This window comes from Silurus meridionalis, chromosome 24 (assembly GCF_014805685.1).
Source record: "Silurus meridionalis isolate SWU-2019-XX chromosome 24, ASM1480568v1, whole genome shotgun sequence".
NCBI classification, from domain to species: domain Eukaryota; kingdom Metazoa; phylum Chordata; class Actinopteri; order Siluriformes; family Siluridae; genus Silurus; species Silurus meridionalis.
This window is the reverse complement of record NC_060907.1, coordinates 19,635,285-19,653,738: the sequence shown is the minus strand read 5'-3', so window position 1 is coordinate 19,653,738 and position 18,454 is coordinate 19,635,285. Positions and strand designations below refer to the sequence as shown.

At 41.0% G+C, this 18,454-nt stretch overlaps 2 protein-coding genes across 19 annotated transcripts in view; both read right to left on the bottom strand.

The window, feature by feature from the left end:
* The window catches only part of LOC124378499 (serine/arginine repetitive matrix protein 2-like), a 50,724-nt gene extending 39,600 nt beyond the window's left edge, over positions 1-11,124 (bottom strand). For 17 of the 18 annotated variants that reach the window (XM_046838186.1, XM_046838173.1, XM_046838177.1 and 14 more), the window contains exons 1-4: positions 8,797-11,124; positions 8,409-8,501; positions 5,541-6,091; positions 3,765-3,889 (exon numbers count right to left, since the gene is read on the bottom strand). In XM_046838186.1, the coding sequence (XP_046694142.1) occupies positions 9,718-10,818 (1,101 nt within the window). In that variant the 5' untranslated portion in view covers positions 10,819-11,124 and the 3' untranslated portion in view covers positions 3,765-3,889; positions 5,541-6,091; positions 8,409-8,501; positions 8,797-9,717. The remainder of the gene's footprint in view (positions 1-3,764; positions 3,890-5,540; positions 6,092-8,408; positions 8,502-8,796) is intronic. The other variant, XM_046838175.1, reaches the window with a different exon arrangement.
* Positions 11,125-13,377: 2,253 nt separating this feature from the next.
* Positions 13,378-18,156, bottom strand: LOC124378525 (snaclec coagulation factor IX/factor X-binding protein subunit B-like). The gene is made up of 3 exons (XM_046838233.1): positions 18,148-18,156; positions 14,538-14,924; positions 13,378-13,792 (listed from the first exon to the last, which is right to left on the bottom strand). The coding sequence occupies exons 2-3, from the start codon at positions 14,803-14,805 to the stop codon at positions 13,422-13,424; spliced, it is 639 nt and encodes a 212-aa protein (XP_046694189.1). The 5' UTR covers positions 14,806-14,924; positions 18,148-18,156; the 3' UTR covers positions 13,378-13,421.
* Between the last annotated feature and the right edge of the window lie 298 nt (positions 18,157-18,454).

Sequence of the window (18,454 nt, the reverse complement as noted above, 5' to 3'; positions counted from 1 at the left end):
GAATGTTCGTAAAGTGGGGAGCGTCTGTGTATATGAATAAAAACGTAACACATACTAATGAACAAAAAAAAGTTTTTGGCCTGAAGAGTTCACAGCTGAGAAGGTCTTGCTGACCCTAATGGCTTGCCACAGGTATACATGTGAAAATGTGTAATGTATAGCAACATTATATATCAATTAAAGCCTGCAGTATTTAATGGTTTGTAACACACACACACAGAGCTTGGAAAAATCATCCGATAACAATAATCAAGCTAAAACAATTACTTTTATATAAATAATAAACTTCTTGTAATATTCGAATCTCCTTCAAGCTCTTGTGACAAATTTTTATTTCAATTTCGTTCATCGGCCCAAATTGTACACTTCAGAGCAAACGAATTGTTTATGGATATTGCCGGCGTTCAAACCTCCAGGACCCTCCTAGTGACTGAGATGAGGGTTGAGAGGGCCTGAGAGAAAGCACGATTTGAATAAAAGGACGGAAGACAGTCCTCGCAGTTTATTAACTCGGAGATTCAAAAGAGTAAAGGATGACAACTACTTTCCTCCGAAAATAATGAAGCGCGTGTTTATGACACACCCTGAACGAGGCTATTTATCAGAGAAGGTGTGCGGACACGATAGTGACGGCTGGGGGAGGAAAGGGAAGGAAAAAATAGAAAAAAAAGAAAAGAAAAGCGTGGTAATGAAGAGGAAGCAATGCCGGGGCCTTCATTCAGCCTTCTGTGCTCAACCTGCCTCTAATTAAAACATGTGAAGTCAGCTAGCTTTTGTTTACCGTCATTAAAACGAGGAGCTCTGCTTATCAGGAGAGCGCACACGGCATCGGGATGCGAGAGCGCCGTCGCTAAACACCCCCACACCTCTTTATTCTGCCAGGCTAATGGGACACAATGACAGGAGCACTTAATTAGGTTTTACTTGCAGCCGTCCTGGATGGCTTTTCCCCCAATCAATACCAGGCCACCCAATTAAGCCCGCTTGCACCTCGCTCCCCAGGTGATGCTGTCACTCAAGGCAAACACGCCGCTGATCGGTTTACTCGATGAACCGCCGCCGGTACCCGCGGGTCAGGACAGAAAGAACACACGCACCGTCGATGGCTTTTTATTTGTCTTGTTGTGATGTGGATGATATTCCAGCAATTCTATGGGTTTCTGAGGTTTCACGGTTTGGTTCATAGGCGCCCCTAAAAGTTTTCCCTCCTTGGCAACCTAAAAGACACCCCCAAAACCCACCACTCTTCCAGCTTCAGCTCGAAACTGTTTCTTGCTTTTACTGTATTTTTTTTATTATTAATTACAAATTACAAATTATCGTTTTGCTGCAGAGTACATTTTTCGTTTGGGGAGACGGTTAGTGGTTAAAGCATTGGACGTTGAATATGAAGGATGTGAGTTCAGGTTGAGAGTTCAAATCCAAAGCCATACCACTCCTGGGCCCCTGAGCAAGGCCCTTAGACCACCAGAATGCGTAAATGTGTTTATCTATCCCAGATTTTTTAATTTTTTTTATTGTGTGTGCATGTTCAAGACGAGTGTCAAATTAATTCATCTCATCAGATCACCAAGAAAATCAGCTTCAATACTCCTCCGAATACAAAGCGTTCCCTGGGCAGTGACAATATGGATTTGAGTAGACAGTCTACCTGCACTGAATGCACACTGGAAAATCTTTGGTGCCTATAAAACATTCACAGGTGGCGTTCGGGCTCCTTTCAGGCTCCCGTTTTTTGCCAATTGGGCTCCTATTTTTGCCGTTAGAGCTCTTTACACTTTCAAACGTGATACAACACACTTCATCCATAATAGAGCGAAGTGAGGAGCAAGCAGAGCTGAAGATGATCGAAATTCACAAAAAACTAAAAAAATCTGTCACACGTAGAAGAGAGGCATGTCAACTTGTCAGTATAAATCAGTATAGTGTGTGTGTGTGTGTGTGTGTGTGTGTGTGTGTGTGTGTGTGTGTGTGTGAGACAAAGAAAGATGAAACTCCCGGGAACCTGTCTGTTTGGTTGGATGTGGAGGTTTGGTAGTGTAATAGGGAATACCAAGTGAGACACAGCACACACACACACACACACACACACACACACACACACACACACACACACACACACACACACACACATTCAAAGCTCGACCAGATTGGAGGTAATTGACTGTGGAGAAAGATGCTGTGAGGATTAAAAAGGAAGATGCTGTGGATGGTCAAGCTGTTTATGTTTATGTTTATGTGTGTGTGTGTGTGTGTGTGTGTGTGTGTGTGTGTGTGTGTGTGTGTGTGTGTGTGTGTGTGTGTGTGTGTGTGTTTGTGTGTGTGTTGACTACCACTTCTAGATGGAATTACTGTTTTCCACAATAACAATACATTTCATTTGCTTGAGAGAGGCCTTCACCGTTACCACACACACACACACACACACACACACACACACACACACACACACACACACACACAGCAAATCACAGGTCAATTATTACAATTACACACCTCCTATGCACTATTCACCAATACACTGTGATGACTTGCAACGATGGGTATATACACACCACACACGCAGCAGATCCAAGGTGAGTTATTACATTTACACACTCACACACACTATACAGCCACATACACACAAACACACACACACACACACACACACACACACACACACACACACACCTGCCTTAACATCTGTAACCTCGCTCTGACATGACCGTCACTAATGGAACAGCACGAGTAAACAGAAGGTAATGAATAGGCTCGATATCACAGAACCCGATCAGAACAGGACCCAAAAGCAGCAGCGTAGAAGAGGCGAGAATACATGGAGAGAGCATGTAAATAAAATATGAATAAGATGAGCGCCTGGGACATCTAAACAAACCAAAAGCCTCAAAGAGGCGAAAGAAAAGAAGACTTTGGCTTACAAGGAATAATAAGAGAAAGACTCAGAAGATCAGAACATGGCAGGGAATAAAATCTACAGCGGGTAGAGGCACAAGGCCCCTGATCAACTGGACCCCAAAAAAGCGTCTTCATTTATTATATGCCACTGCCGTGCTTCTCTTTCCTGTCAGGCTCGTTTAGAAACATTAAAGTGAATGAGTGATGTTTATGTGCTCAGGAACCTTAGACCAGAATATTAATTCAGCATAATAAATAATACTGGCATTTCTTCACAATGTTAATCACATTCAAAATATACACAAAAGCTTTGCTATAGTACTTCGTACAGTCTCTATTGACCATCTCTATGAAGCTGTTTTATTCCTGTAGGGATACATAGAGACAGAAATAGAGACTGGAATATAATTAGGAATAGAGGCTGTAATAAGGAAAGGAATAAACACAGTCTCAGAGAGTTTGCAATAGAAACAGAGAGAGAGACAGGAACAGGGAGAGGACTAGATGCAGTAACAGAGACAGGAATAGGGACAGAAATAGAGACAGGAATAGAAAAAAAATACCAGAGACTGTAAAAGAGACAGGAATAGAAGCAATAATAGAGACACGAATAGGGACATGAATAGAAGCAGTAACAGAGACTGTAATTAAGACATGAATAAAGTCAGGAATAGAGACAGGAATAGAAGAAATAACAGACAGGAATAGAGACAGGAATAGAAGAAATCAGGAACACCTTCGACGAGCTCAACCTCATAATATTCCTGAACCATTCGGCAACTCGTTCATGATGATCGTCGGAGAACAATCCGCATGATGTGTATGTATATGTATGTAACACACTACATGCACTTACACAACCTTACCTTAGACCACCTTGCACAGGACCCACCTCCTGGTTTCATAACCATGCCCATATCCTCATCTCTGATTGGTCGATTGGCAGGAAGTTGACCGTGCACGCAGGTTTTAGAGGTGTGATACTCAAATGCTACAAAAAGACATCAAATTCATCATGCAAAATTAGAATTTCTCATATTCATATTGTTGCAAACATTTCTCTTTTTTTATGCAAATGAGCAATCCTAAATAAGACTTTTTGGTCATGAATATTAATAATGACAGCATTCAATCAGAGGAAAATTCCTCGCTATCATTTGCCACAATCGCTCCAAAAAAAAAAAAAAAAAAAACGTCTAGGAAACATTTAAACAATTATCTTTAATAATGTTTTCCTGATAATATTAATGCCTTGCTAAAACAAAATATTCATTCTAAAATATGTTATTGCATTTCTAGATTTTTTTTTAATTGAATTAAAATACAGTGGAACCCGGTTATCTCGAGCTCGGTTATCTCGACAACCCTATTAAGTCGACGTTTTTGAAGTGGAACCGCCAAATTCTCGCTTTTTCTTAGCATTTTTTATCGGTTATGTCGACTTTTTTTATGTCGCGGAACCCTAATATCTCGAGCACAAGGGGGGAAAAATTAGAAATTTTAACGTCAGTTATGTCGATCGGCACTGTGCAGCCGCAGAAGAACTCGCGAAAGTGGCGGAAAAATCAAACCTTACAGATACTACAGGTGTTTGTATTGTATACTGGTGAATCTCTGCTGTTAGTAAGTGCACATATGCATTTTTTTGTTAAATGTTATGCGATGAACTGCAAGGGGAGCGGGGCGCTCGGCTTCAACTCCTTACCGGCGGGCGAGCAGGGTAAGGAGCACGGCTCTCGGTAAGGAGTTGAAGCCGGGAGCTTCAGAGAAAGCGGCCGAGAAAGCACCTGCCACGCCCCCTTCGGCCGTTCACGTTTGAGACTTTTCTGTCCCTCATTTTTGGTTTCGGGTTCAGTTTTGGATCTTCCGGGGGTTTTTTTCGGCTTCGCGCCGTGTCGGAATTTCCCTATTTTTCCATTCACAAACTCTCTCTCTCTCTCTCTCTCTCTCTCTCTCTCTCGGCTTATCTCCCCCTCGGCATCGCGGACGTAAGTTTTTTCGGACACTTTGCTTTGTGTGTTTGTGCGGATTACTTCAGCCTGATGGTCATAAGTTTTCAGAAACTTAGTTACTGTTTATTTTTCTTTTTTTCCACATGTGGACTAAATGTGAGACGGCACTGTGCAGCCGCTGTGTTTTTTTTTTTGAGCGATCTGTGTGTTCATAATGTTGGAGAATATAATAAAGGTTTGTATGGAGAATGGACGGTGGTTTGTATTGTATACTGGTAAATCTCTGCTGTTAGTAGGTGCACTTATGCCTTTTGTTGTTAACAAACGTATATACCTTTTTATAGCATGCCTTCATCAAACAAATCGCGGCAACGCTGTTGTTTAAAAACCCCTTCAAAAACACGTGCATGCACATTCTCATTTATTAACGCACATCATGTACATAAAGAAATTTCAAGCACGTTAATATACTGCCGCCATTTTGATTTTCGTTTATCTCGATCATCGGTTACCTCGATGCTTTTTGGCGACCCCCTAGGACATCGATATAACCGGGTTCCACTGTAATTATAAATACAATATGAATATATTTTCATTGAACGTTAAAAGTGCTATAGAAAGTTACATTGAAATTTCCAATGTCCCAAAGCTGCTTGAAATAATTGAATAGATTACAAATAGAAATGTTACCATTGTTAGCCAATGGCAACAGTAGCAAGGAAGAAACCTTCAGAAGAACCAGACTCAAAAGGGACTCCATCGACGTAGTTATCACCAAACGTAGATTTATTACAGATCCATCGTTGTTGAAGATATGAGCTGTTCACTGATGGGCATTGGTTTTGCCCTGATCCACTGCAGCTAAATGTTTATAATAAAGTCCATCTAGCAGTAGGGTTTCACACAGGATTCATACTGACAGGAAGACAAAAATGTATTATTAGCTATCTTAATCTTATTAATTAATAGTTAAGGACATCATCAACAACAACAACATCAGCAAAAACCCATTAGTTTCCTGTTAATGAACAAACAATCTTGAAGTGGTCTGGTCTCAGCTGTATTTCACCACAGATGCAAGTTTAATGCAAAAAAAAAAAAGAAAAAAGAGAAGGGGTCGAAAGGGCACAGATTCTTCAGATTAATATGATAAAACAGTTCACTTCAGGCTTCCGATGATCCAGAGTCCAGATCTCAAGGGCTCAGTGTCAGTAACTTCAGAGATTCAAAGGTCTCAAAGACTAAAGTTAAAAAGAAACAAAATTTTACTGCCAAGATTTGGAAAACAGAAGATCACAGCCTATTGATTTATTCTCCTACTCGACACATGTTGCGTTTATTCTTTCAGCATTTCTGTACAACCAACGACTAACGAACACGCCGTCACGATCAAAGAGATTTAGCCGAAATAGTAAGGAACAGCTGCAGAACCTCTGTGGGACAGTCATCATTTAGTTTCAGACGATTCCCGCATTGCGCTCCGGGGCCGCTATCCTGCTGAAAGGGAAAGTTTTGTAAGATGCACCGGTATTTTGCTTCGTCTGTATTACTTTTCATTTTGGTAAGAACCCCAGGTTCTGAGGATGAACAGCGGGTTCTTGAGGAGCAGGTTCTTTTTAGCCACACCGCCAAATACAATTCTGAAAGCTGTTTTCACATTTGATGCCCTCCCCGGCATTGTATTCTGCGACGCTTTCAGGGTGACGGTTTGCCTCAGAATCTGGCTTCGATTGCCCAGTGGTGGACGAAGTAAACAAACCATGTAGTCGAATTAAAATAAAGATACGTTTGGTAAAATGTGACTCCAGTAAAAGTGTCCCTTTAAACTTTGACTTGAGTAAAAGTACAAACGTTTTCTCCTTCAAGTATCCAAAGTACTGATTTATTATAACTATAATGTTCCGATTATCATTTTTATCACAAGACTCTTTAATCAACTCAGTTTACGTGAAAAGACTCGAATGTGACTCTCAGCACACTGATCTATTAATAGAAAGATAGAGTCAAACACTGATTGATTTTTATTACAATGACCATAAACCCAAATAAATTTATTCCTCTCTAAATGTTCTGCTTGATGTTGGACTGATGCTGAACTGTATGTTGGTGATCAGTAGATGCACCAAGCGCCAATCAGAACACGTGTAAAACAGAGCATGCGTTCGACCCTGATTGGTGACTCGCTGCGTGTTTCACCAGTTACGTTTTTATCCTCATAAGTAAAAAAGGAACGACTGATTTTGCTAAATGTAGATTCAAAAGTGGGAAAAAAAAAAAAGAGATTTCACATTGTAGTTAAGTTCAAGTAAAAATCTCCTGAAATGGAAACACTTTCAGAAAGTAGAGACGCAAAAAAACCTTACATTTACTTCATTACTGTCCACAACTGCACTTACTAATCTCTGGCTTATCTGAGGAAGGATCTCGGCTGGGTTGTGCTTGGGTAAGGAGATGAGGTTTTCACCTGCTTCCCTACTCATCCAACAGCATGTCCAACCGCTATGTTCTTCAATTTGAAGACATGAACTTCCCCCCATGCCCCTTAGTACTTTTTTAGTCTTTGACTCACTTCTTTAACGACATTTCAGCTGAGGTGGTTATTATTCAGAATATTGGAGATGGTTTTAATATTTCACAGGTAGAAAGGACAATTCAAAGTCAACCGACTCTGTTCTAAGATACCTTTTTCATGCATAAGCGAGCAGAATATCCTTTTAATCGCTAAATAATTCCTCCGTTGAAATTCGCTGAGCGGAATCATGACTTCCTAACCACAAAAACCGACAGGCTGGATATGTCCAACAGCGGTTCGAGGAAATGGCAGCCCGATCATTACATCACCCGAAAGTTAATCGTCGTCACATGTTAAGCAGCCCGACAGAACCCACGCCGAGGAAGTCCGCTATTTGGACGACACCCGGTGGGGGTCAAGCGGTAACCTCAATTACCGAACTGGTGACAACATCGCTTTAAGAAGCGCTCCGTCTCTGGCAGGCGCCTGCATGCTTCTCGCTGCTTATTTCCCAGCAATCAATTTCCTCTCAACGCTCCCGATCAAACGCTTCATCTAAATGAGCAGCAATTATTCCAGCAAACCAAATGCGATGTCTATTAATATTTCACAAACAGCTCACAGCACCAGGCCTACACAGCAAATTTGGCTTTAACTTTTTGACAGGGGAGACTGTAAGGATCAATTGATTTAATAACTGTGCACTGGATGGTGGGACATGAAAGAATTAGAACGGACATCTGTCTGTCTGTCTGTCCCTCTCACAACACACTATCATAGCAATGTTATTTTTAAGGCAGCTCATATCAAAGTAATTTATTCCTCTTTCATGGCAGCAATTTGTCAAGGATTAAAGGTTTTTATTTTTATTTTAATGCCATAGTTTTATATCCATTTTTAGTTATACTTAATGTTGTGAAACGTCCATTCTCTCAAGTCATAATCAACAAAAATGCATGCGGCTCGTCATCTGTAAGAAAATAATAATGTAAATAATAATGCAATAAGCATAACTTCCCTTGGTTGTAAACGATTTCTTGTTTTACCTTGCAGGCACGCCGGAGACGCCTTCCACTCATCAACTTCTAAACATCTTGCCAGCAATCGCGTCATCAAAACGTGCCATTTACGGGGCTTGTCTTTGTCAAATTGAAATAGAAAAATGTATTAAATAGATGAAGAAGCAAACCAGTTGAAAAAACAAAACAAAATAGCTACTGAATGAGGTACAATAAAAACGGCAACAAGCTTCTTTAATTAAACACTGTTTCGACTTTTCAATTCTTTGTTCTTTCGGAACATCATACCCGATATCAGTTCTGCTATTTAAGCTCTCTCATTTACAAATTTAATTTCTTTGCAGAAAAAAGTAAAAAAATTGACAGAGTGCCTCCCTGTTCTATTTTTTGTCTTAGAGATGATTGTAAAGCTCACATCTATTCAGGAACTGCTGTGTCAGACAGGGCAGGGTTGCGAACCTTTTCTTTTCCCCTACCATCTTCACCCATGCCTTGCCGTCATGTTTCTTTTAGCTCAGTCCGTGTAGGTCACCATGTTTCTAAGGTCATCGTAATTCCAAGTTGGCTTCTTTTCAGAAATGATTTATGGCTTTATGTTAATGGTGGATTAAAAATGCAAGTCTGATGACCTCTAGGCTGAAGGAAGGACTTTCCGAGCGGGGATTGAGAGTTTTCACATAGTCACAGTCAACTTTGATGAGTTACTGTATTTAATTCCCTTTGCTGAGGCCTGAGCAACCGAATCAATACCTTTGTATGATTGAGCAAGGATGAGAAAGATTGTCAATCACATTTACTTTCTTCTCAGGCTTCAGAAGGATTTTTGTTCAGAGGAAATGCAAATGCCCAGGAGACTTTTTTTTTTCTTTTCTCCCCCCCCAGAAAAAACCCAAGTCAAGCTCTGTCTCAGGTCTTACATGAATCTCTGACTCTCTTAGAAAAGAATTATAAAACAGTAGAATAGTCTTTTTCATGCACTATTAAAAGTGCATTTGAAATCAATTTCTCCTAGAGTTCAGTCTTGGGATCGATAAGGACGATGATTACAAAAAGAAAATGCCTAAATTAAGGGAATAACATCCATGTCGTGGTGCTGCATGAAACTTACATTAGCACAAGATCACGCAACACAATAACGCTAACAATGTAGCTGTTATGCGTGGAAGGGAGGCGGAAGCCGACGTAACAGCAAACAGAGGTTTATTTCAGCGGCAAACAAAAGGCAGACAATAGATTATCCATCAGAGCACTTGGGAAAGCGTGGACGAGTGCCATCCACGGAGGAGAGCAGAGGCAGAGAGACGCCCTCCGGCGGTGGTCCGGAGCTGAGAGACGGCTACCACGGAAACCAGGAACGGATCGACCTCCCCCACGAAGGCTCAGAACGGAGCCCTTTCCACCATGAAAACCCGAACTGGCGCGGCGACCACCCCGGTGACCTGGAATGGATAGACGAGGGAGGAGCTCGGGAGCAAGACCTCGCCGTGGGAGAAGCTTGGGTGCGAGACGTCACTGTGGGAGGAGCTCGGGAGCGTGACATCACCGTGGGAGGAGCTCGGGAGCGAGACGTCACCGTGGGAGGAGCTCGGGAGTGAGACGTCGCCCGGAGTGGAGCTCTGTGACCTGACTTTGCCTGGAGAGGAGCTCTGAGACGTGGCATCACCCAGAGAGGGACTCGGAGGTGTGACTTTGCCTTCTGAGGGACTGTGGGGCGAGCCGTCGCCTTTAGTGGAGCCCGGGGGCAGCGGTTCGTCTTCCCTTTAGCTCTCGGGGACTCTCTGGAGTGGAACAGAGCTCTTGGGGCCGCTCTGGAACTGAGAGGAGCTTTCGGGGAGCGGAGCTGAGCTCTCCTGGAGGACCTGGTGTGAAGCTGAGCTCTCCTGGAGGACCTGGAGCGGAGCTGAGCTCTTCTTGAGGTCCTGGAGCGGGGCGGAGATCTCCTTGAGGCCATGGAGCGGGCGGAGCCATCCCGGAGGTTCTGGAGCAGGGAGGAGAGCTCCTGGAGGTCCTGTAGTGGGACGACGCCATCCTGGATGGCCTGGAGCACAGTGGAGATCCCTTGGAGAACCTGAGGCGGAGTGGAGCTTTCCTGGAGGGCCTGAAGCAGGGCAGAGATCTCCTGGAAACTCTGGTGCAGAACGGCGCTCTCGGAAGTGGGGGAGAGGAGATGGAGATCAGCCGTAATCATCCCGAGTTCCCTGGTAAGAAGCTGGAGGAACCGGGCGCATGAGCCGAACTCCCCTCCAGTCGCGTTCCACAACTCTCTGGTGAGAATGAGGGTTTCCCCCGTCAGTAGAGAAATGTGAAATGCGATCCTTGCGATCCGTCGGAAAGCTGGACGGATTTGACTCCACTTACCGCTCCACGCTCCGCAAAAATCCACCCCATTCAGCTCTGTTGCTGGAGAAGCGAGTCGAGAAATCCATGACGTCGACATAGGGGCATGGCGCTGCGGATTTCTGGGTTTTCCCAGAGGCGGAGCTTGGCGGCTGCTTCATTGCGGCAAATTGAATCCTTTTGCCAAAGTGCAAATCACGCCGGGACCACGGCGGTAATCCGATCGTGTCCTTTTTTTTTTCTTTTTTTTTTTTTTCTCTTTTTGTCCTTATATTCCCTTTCGGGGGTCCGTTATTCTGTTATGCGTGGAAGGGAAGCCGACGAAACAGCAAACAGAGGTTTATTTACAGAGGCAGAGAAAAGGCAGACAATAGACAATCCACAATGCGAGAACACAGATAGCAGTACCGGGAGGAGCGGGGTAATCCGAGATGCGCTTCGCAGCCTTTTCCACTTGTTTTAAATAAATGAATGTATAGCAAGTTGTTCCCAATAGCAAACGTTTAGGGAGGTTGCACAGGTTGCATTTAACGTACATCTGAAGGTTTCCATTCAAATGACATTGCAATCTAAAGCCCACATCAATATCCAGTAGACCCCAGTGGGGAAATAATACTCATTTTGCAGTAGGCACTAAAAATTATTCCGATATATTAATGTGCAAACATAGAATTTTGTTTAAAAAGTAAATAAAAAAAACTCCAGCTGTTCAAAGCATGGTTCCTCTCCTTTCTGATTTATTAGTTTAAAACTCTCCGACATTGAACCATATTAAAAATCCACGGCGGGAAACAACGTGAAGAGGCTCATAAATTACGCCGAGGCAAACACTCGCCCGAGGCAACGCGCTCAAACGAGCCGAAAACACAATTTCACCCGAGAGCCGAGAAGTGGCTTTAGTCTCAGTCACAGAGTCTCGTTCGCTTGAAGGACACTTGGTCACGGAGGCCTTAATAGTGCACGGATGAGCCAGGTCATGCTCTGAGGTTTGTAATGTGGCTGAGAGTTCCATAAAATTGAGAGGAAGGAAAGCACTTGGGATATCCTCTCGCATCCCAACGTAAGTTACGAAGCACCTGAGGCATTCAAGCTTGAGTGCAGTCTCGGTTTCTTTGGACTCACAATGTCATGTTTAACCTTAACTCAAGCACAAAGCAGCAGGGAAAAGAAAGAATTAATTCTGTATTATATAAAATTGATGGAACCATTGTCCAAGTTAATTTTTTTTTAGCTTTGACATATACATAACATATTGAGGAAAGCCAGCGATTTAGCTCAAGTCAAATGCTAGCTAGGACGGTGCTAATTGATTTTATTTATTAATTAGTCAATACTATCCAATTTCAGACAATTCCATGCTAACTATACTATTATATCGGTTCTGGACTGTCACTGGTTTTTAATTTAGCCATCATCGTCTCTCTGTGGCAGCGTGACTGAACAGCTGTGAAGATTTCATTCCGTCCCACAGACTTACCCACTTTGCGGTGTCAGATGTAATCAGGCTCCTGCTGCGTTTCAAACGTGCTTAAAAAAAAAAAAAGGTGTTTCATTTGAACACAAGGTCTCGGGTGCATATCATCTGGTTGTCATTAGGCTCCTCAGAACTTAGAAGGCAACAGTTATGAATTGTAGTTATTAAAAATTAGGGATTTATGGTATGTGGAAAATTTTGGACTGGTTTCTGTTTAAGTGATTTGGGATTAGGATTTTTTTTTTAAGCTTTGAAGTGTAGCTCAGAGACTGGATTGGGGTTTTAAACTGTGCTGATGGGGATCCAGGTAGTAAATAGGAGCTTTCACTGTGTATCTGGATGCTTCTGGAACTTAAAAATGTTTGATCGGTTTTCTCAATTTAGGGATTACGAATTACTTTTACTTGCTAAACTTTATTCATCAAAATTTTACAATGATGCTATTATTATTTCCATAACCTCCAACCCTAATAAAGCATATGTACAGTATACATACAGTTACACAGGTATTTCTAAATAATAGAAAATCTAAAACCAAACAATAAAACCATGAACAGAAAACTTTTATTTGTTTGGGAGAAATGAATTCATTTTATTCCAGAAATTAGTAACAATAACTATTACTATTATTAGTCAATAATCATAATAATAATAAAAAAAATAATCTGGCAGCTTTAAAAAAGAACAACCCCTGATAATTAATATATTATGAAAAACAAATCATCCAAAACATGTATTAAATAAAATTGCTAATATTCCTTGAATGTATTTGGTTGTTATAAACCTCCTGTATTTATGCTCATAGATAATAATTTCAGCTGAAATACTAAGAAACTGCTTACACATTGAAAATCTTGCAATATATATGTGTAAATATATAAACAAATAATCACCAAACACACAGATACAAGTAAATATTTTTACCCTGATTCCCATAAAAAAAAAAAATTTATATTATTACAGATAACATCATAATGGGTTTAACCTGTAAGAGTAACATTATGCTTAAAGTTCTTGATTATTAATTATAATAAAATCATAATGGGAAAAAAACAAAATGTGTATTAGCTACTGTGGAGTTCCATGGATGTTCTTCAATAAGTTCAACAGTGTGTTATATATATATATATATATATATATATATATATATATATATATATATATATATATATAGATGAAATGTAGAGTAAATGTATTGGTGTAATAACTACAGAACACCACCACACTGACTAACCTTCATAGGTGGAGCAGATGAAGTTGAGTGTGTTGCTCTGAGGCAGACTGACCCACTGCTGCTTCGTTCCTCCAGACTGCACTGCTCCGGTTCTCTCTTCATTGCTGCAGTCTTCTGTTCCTGTCCCGTTCCCCGGAGCCCAGTCCTGGTAGCAGATCATCTCTCCAGTCACCCAGTACCAGAAGCCCAGAGCGCAGGTGTGACGCAGGCCGAGCCACACGTGTTCGGTGGAGGCGTTCCGAGCAACTTCCTTCACCCAGAGCTGCATCTCTTCAGAGTCCACCGAGACCAGGTCATGATGATGATTCCTGCAGTATCTCAGAGCTTCTTTCCAGGTCAGACTTTTGTTCATCAGGATCAGTTTATCTGGAAATATGTTAAAATGTTATTTATCAGGGACAGACTATATAAACACTGAGATGACTAAAAAATGAAATGAAGGTGAATGGGTGTTCTTCTGTGCAGCTCACATTAGTCCAGTAGTGTTGCTCAGACCCACTCACTGCTGCACATTTCAAATCATCTCTGGGTTTGTCAGAGCTCCAGTATCTGAATGAGGATTTACTCTGATCTGACCACTTCCAGGAGTCATTAAAGAGACCAATCCAAACATAATCAATATTATTTGAGTTTTGTGTACAGGTGCTGGGATTCTTTTTACTAACTGTCCTGATCTCTTCATTCTCCAAAGGGTTTCTCACGCTGACCAGATCGGTGTATTTTTCTCTGCAGAAGGTCTGAGCTTCATACCAGGTCTTTTTTGACTCACTGATCAATATGTATTTACTAGAGTTTGTATTCTTTCCTGAAAGACAGTTGATTGACAATAAAAACAAATTTCTGGATAATGTTAAATACAGTCAATAAAATAACCAGTTAAAAATGAATGGAAATCAAAGTATATTTTTTTTCTAATTAATTTTCACTATTGTGTTATAACTTTGTTTTTCTGAAAGGCAGTTGTTTTACATGAATAATTTATTAATGGGCAATTCATGTTTCTGCCATTAAAATATCATCAGTCAAAAAATACATCAAAACACAAAAGTACACATTTTTAACATTTTTTTTTACATTTTCTTTTTCTTAAAATTTGTTAGCAAATTCTTACCATCATAACACACAAAACAGAATTTTTCATCACATTTTTCATCTAACCAGGAACCAATGCATCTTGACATCACAACACAGTGTTCATTTCCTCCAGCATTGTTTGGTTCTCCACTACTCCAGTTCCTGTAAGTGTCTTCACCTCTGTAGAAAGTTTGGTCTGCCAGAGACCACTTCCATTCCCCAACGCTCTCATTCTTTAGACCGATCCACGCTAGCATTGCAGGTTCCTTCTTCAGTGTGATATTCAGCTTCTTCATCTCATCCATGTTGCTGATGGTTGCCAGATCAGTGTATTTGCCTCGGCAGTAAGTCTGAGCTTCGCTCCAGTTTTTTTTCTCGTTCACAAAGTGATAGCGATGAGGGATGAACGCTGTTACAACACATACTACAGTGAGAAACATAATTTAAATAAAACATTATAAGAGCTGTATCACATAAGAACAATCACACAACCATAAACCACATAAACGTGCATGTAGGTCAAGATTGTGTAGGTCAGTAGTGATTCTCCAATAAACACAAACACACACAAGCTGTACTGCACACAATACTGACCTGAGAAGAACAGGAAAACCAAAACCTATTTCTGACACATGCCTGCAAACAAACAATATGAAGCTTTCAATCATTTCTATCTGTCATTTTATTTTATAGAAGAGTAATAAAGTTTATAAAAGTGCACCATTGAAGGAGGCAGTAATGAGCCAGAGGGACTATCCAAGTCTATATTTATCTTTACAATACGGTGTCAAAAACAGAAGAGATTCATTTGGAAACATTTCATTTGGCACCAACACTCCAACACACACGCAGTCATGTTGCCAAATGTTCCGATTTCAGGATGATGCATTGATCAATTAATTGTTTAACACTCAACTAATTAATAAACAAAAAAACAAATTAAGAGATTTGTAATTAAATAAAATTAATAATTAATAATTTCACCGCTGGACATTGTCATGTCACAGTCCAACTCAATTTCACAACCATCAACTACAAACTTGCCTACAAACATGTCGGCCAGAGCCTACAACTCCCAAACGTCACTGCTCTTAAACCCCAAACTACTCACACTCACAATAAACAAAAGCCATTCGATCTGTCCTTCCCTACAGAGCGTTCTCTCAGTAGACCCCAAACCTCCCAGCAATGCGCTTTGTGTTTGCTATTTCTGTTCCTGACATGTTTTATCACATTTTAAGTTTTATCCAGCCCTGGATATTCTGATAACTACAGCAAGGCCTCTGTGTGAGTGAATTTGGAAAGACGCCTCGTATTACACCGTTTTATTACACTTAGTTCTGAGCAAATGCATCATTGTAAACAAGAGAATAGAACAAATATGATATTGGATTGGACTCATTAAAAAAAGTAACATTACTTGGGAAATTATACTCGTTCTGGGATAAAGAAACAGCAGAAAATACAGCACTGTGTCATCTCTGTTATAAACACTAGCCTGCACATTATTACTCATCCGAGGTATAACACACTCATTTGTAGAATTATTCATATCAATAAAACGTATTACATTTGAAACACGTGAACAAGTCTGTACCTGTGACTCTTCTCACGGATCGTGTAAATCCTCCCAGGGTGCGTCTTGGGCCCTCCTGCTTTTCTTCTTCTCACCTTCTGCTCCTGAACCGGACAGACGTCTCATTTATATCCCCTCGTCCTCTTTGTTTCTAAACTCCTCCCATCTCTTTACCTGTTTCCCTCAGCAGCATCGTATGAGCTGGTCGACACCAAACACTTTGCATGTGCCTTTAGTTCGGGAAATGCTACAATACAAGGTTTGTGTCGTGTCGGGAATAAAGTCAGCTGCATGCGTGCGACGTGTAAACGTCAGGACGGGCCGTGGTTCTTTATTAAAAACCGCACATTTGCATAAAATCCACACAAAAAGAGGCAAAGAACTGAACGCTGCAACTTGGGGTCAGTTTGTGGTTTGTTGCCCCACAAAAATTTTCTTAATGTTCGCATGAAAATCCCATAGAATTTTATTCGAACAGCGACAATAAAACGTACAAACAAGTGCGATCCATGGGGGTCTCACACCTTTACATCTCGTCCTACAAAACCAAAATTAAACCAAAACTGACCACTGAGCATCGAAACGTTTTCCGACTCGTCACTTGAAAGCTGATTGATGATGCAGAACGATTTTAATGATGACACTGCATATGTTTTTTTTTTAATAATGTGCTAGAGCCACATACTGTACATGATCACCTGTGTCATCATTTCTGACCTGCGTGTTTCCAAACCAAGCAACAGGAAGTTCACCGTGTTTGCATTTCCGGACATGAGGAATTCATCCGAATGGTTCGGGAAACTATTTAAATATGCGTTTGTGTAAAATCTGAAGATGGATGGAGACATGAAGGGGGAATTTAGAAGAGTTTTTGGTCAGGTGTTTTGTTTCTGCTGATTGGAGCGACGCTGCACATTGTCTGATCTTCCCACATGTTTATTGACCACTCGCACTCGTTTGCAGGAAGATTTGACAGGTTACAGGGAACAAACAATATGAAGCTTTCAATCATTTCTATCTGTCATTTTATTTTATACAAGAGTAATAAAGTTTATAAAAGTGCACCATTGAAGGAGGCAGTAATGAGCCAGAGGGACATGATCCCAAAAAAAGGATATTGTGCTACAACGTCTATTCAGATGACCTCCTCTCTTCCCTGCTGCACATCGACCTCTTCCTCGTGAAACACCACTACCTTCCGTTTACTGTTTTATCACAACGAGCACAATCTCTTGCATCTGCTTTCCCTTAATACAAGTCTATATTTATCTTTACAACACGGTGTCAATAACTGAAGAAATTCATTTGGAAACATTTCATTTGGCACCAACACTCCAACACACACGCAGTCATGTTGCCAAATGTTGCGATTTCAGGATGATGCTTTGATCAAATGTTTAACACTCAACTAATTAATAAACAAAAAAACAAATTAAGATATAAAATTAATAATTTTACCGCTGGACATTGTCATGTCACAGTCCAACTCCACTTCACAACCATCATCTACAAACTTGCCTACAAACATGTCCGCCATAGCCTACAACTCCCAAACGTCACTGCTCTTAAACCCCAAACTACTCACACTCACAATAAACAAAAACCATTCGATCTGTCCTTCCCTACAGAGCGTTCTCTCAGTAGACCCCAAACATCCCAGCAATGCGCTTTGTGTTTGTTATTTCTGTTCCTGACATGTTTTATCACATTTTAAGTTTTATCCAGCCCTGGATATTCTGATAACTACAGCAAGGCCTCTGTGTGAGTGAATTTGGAAAGACGCCTCGTATTACACCATTTTATTACACTTAGTTCTGAGCAAATGCGTCATTGTAAACAAGAGAATAGAACAAATATGATATTGGATTGGACTCATTAAAAAAAGCAACATTACTTGGGAAATTATACTCATTCTGGGATAAAGAAACAGCAGAAAATACAGCACTGTGTCATCTCTGTTATAAACACTAGCCTGCACATTATTACTCATCCGACTTATAACACACTCATTTGTAGAATTATTCATATCAATAAAACGTATTACATTTAAAACACGTGAACAAGTCTGTACCTGTGACTCTTCTCACGGATCGTGTAAATCCTCCCAGGGTGCGTCTTGGGCCCTCCTGCTTTTCTTCTTCTCACCTTCTGCTCCTGAACCGGACAGACGTCTCATTTATATCCCCTCGTCCTCTTTGTTTCTAAACTCCTCCCATCCCTTTACCGGTTTCCCTCAGCAGCATCGTATGAGCTGGTCGACACCAAACACTTTGCATGTGCCTTTAGTTCGGGAAACGCTACAATACAAGGTTTGCGTCTTGTCGGGAATAAAGTCAGCTGCATGCGTAAACGTCAGGACGGGCCGTGGTTCTTTATTA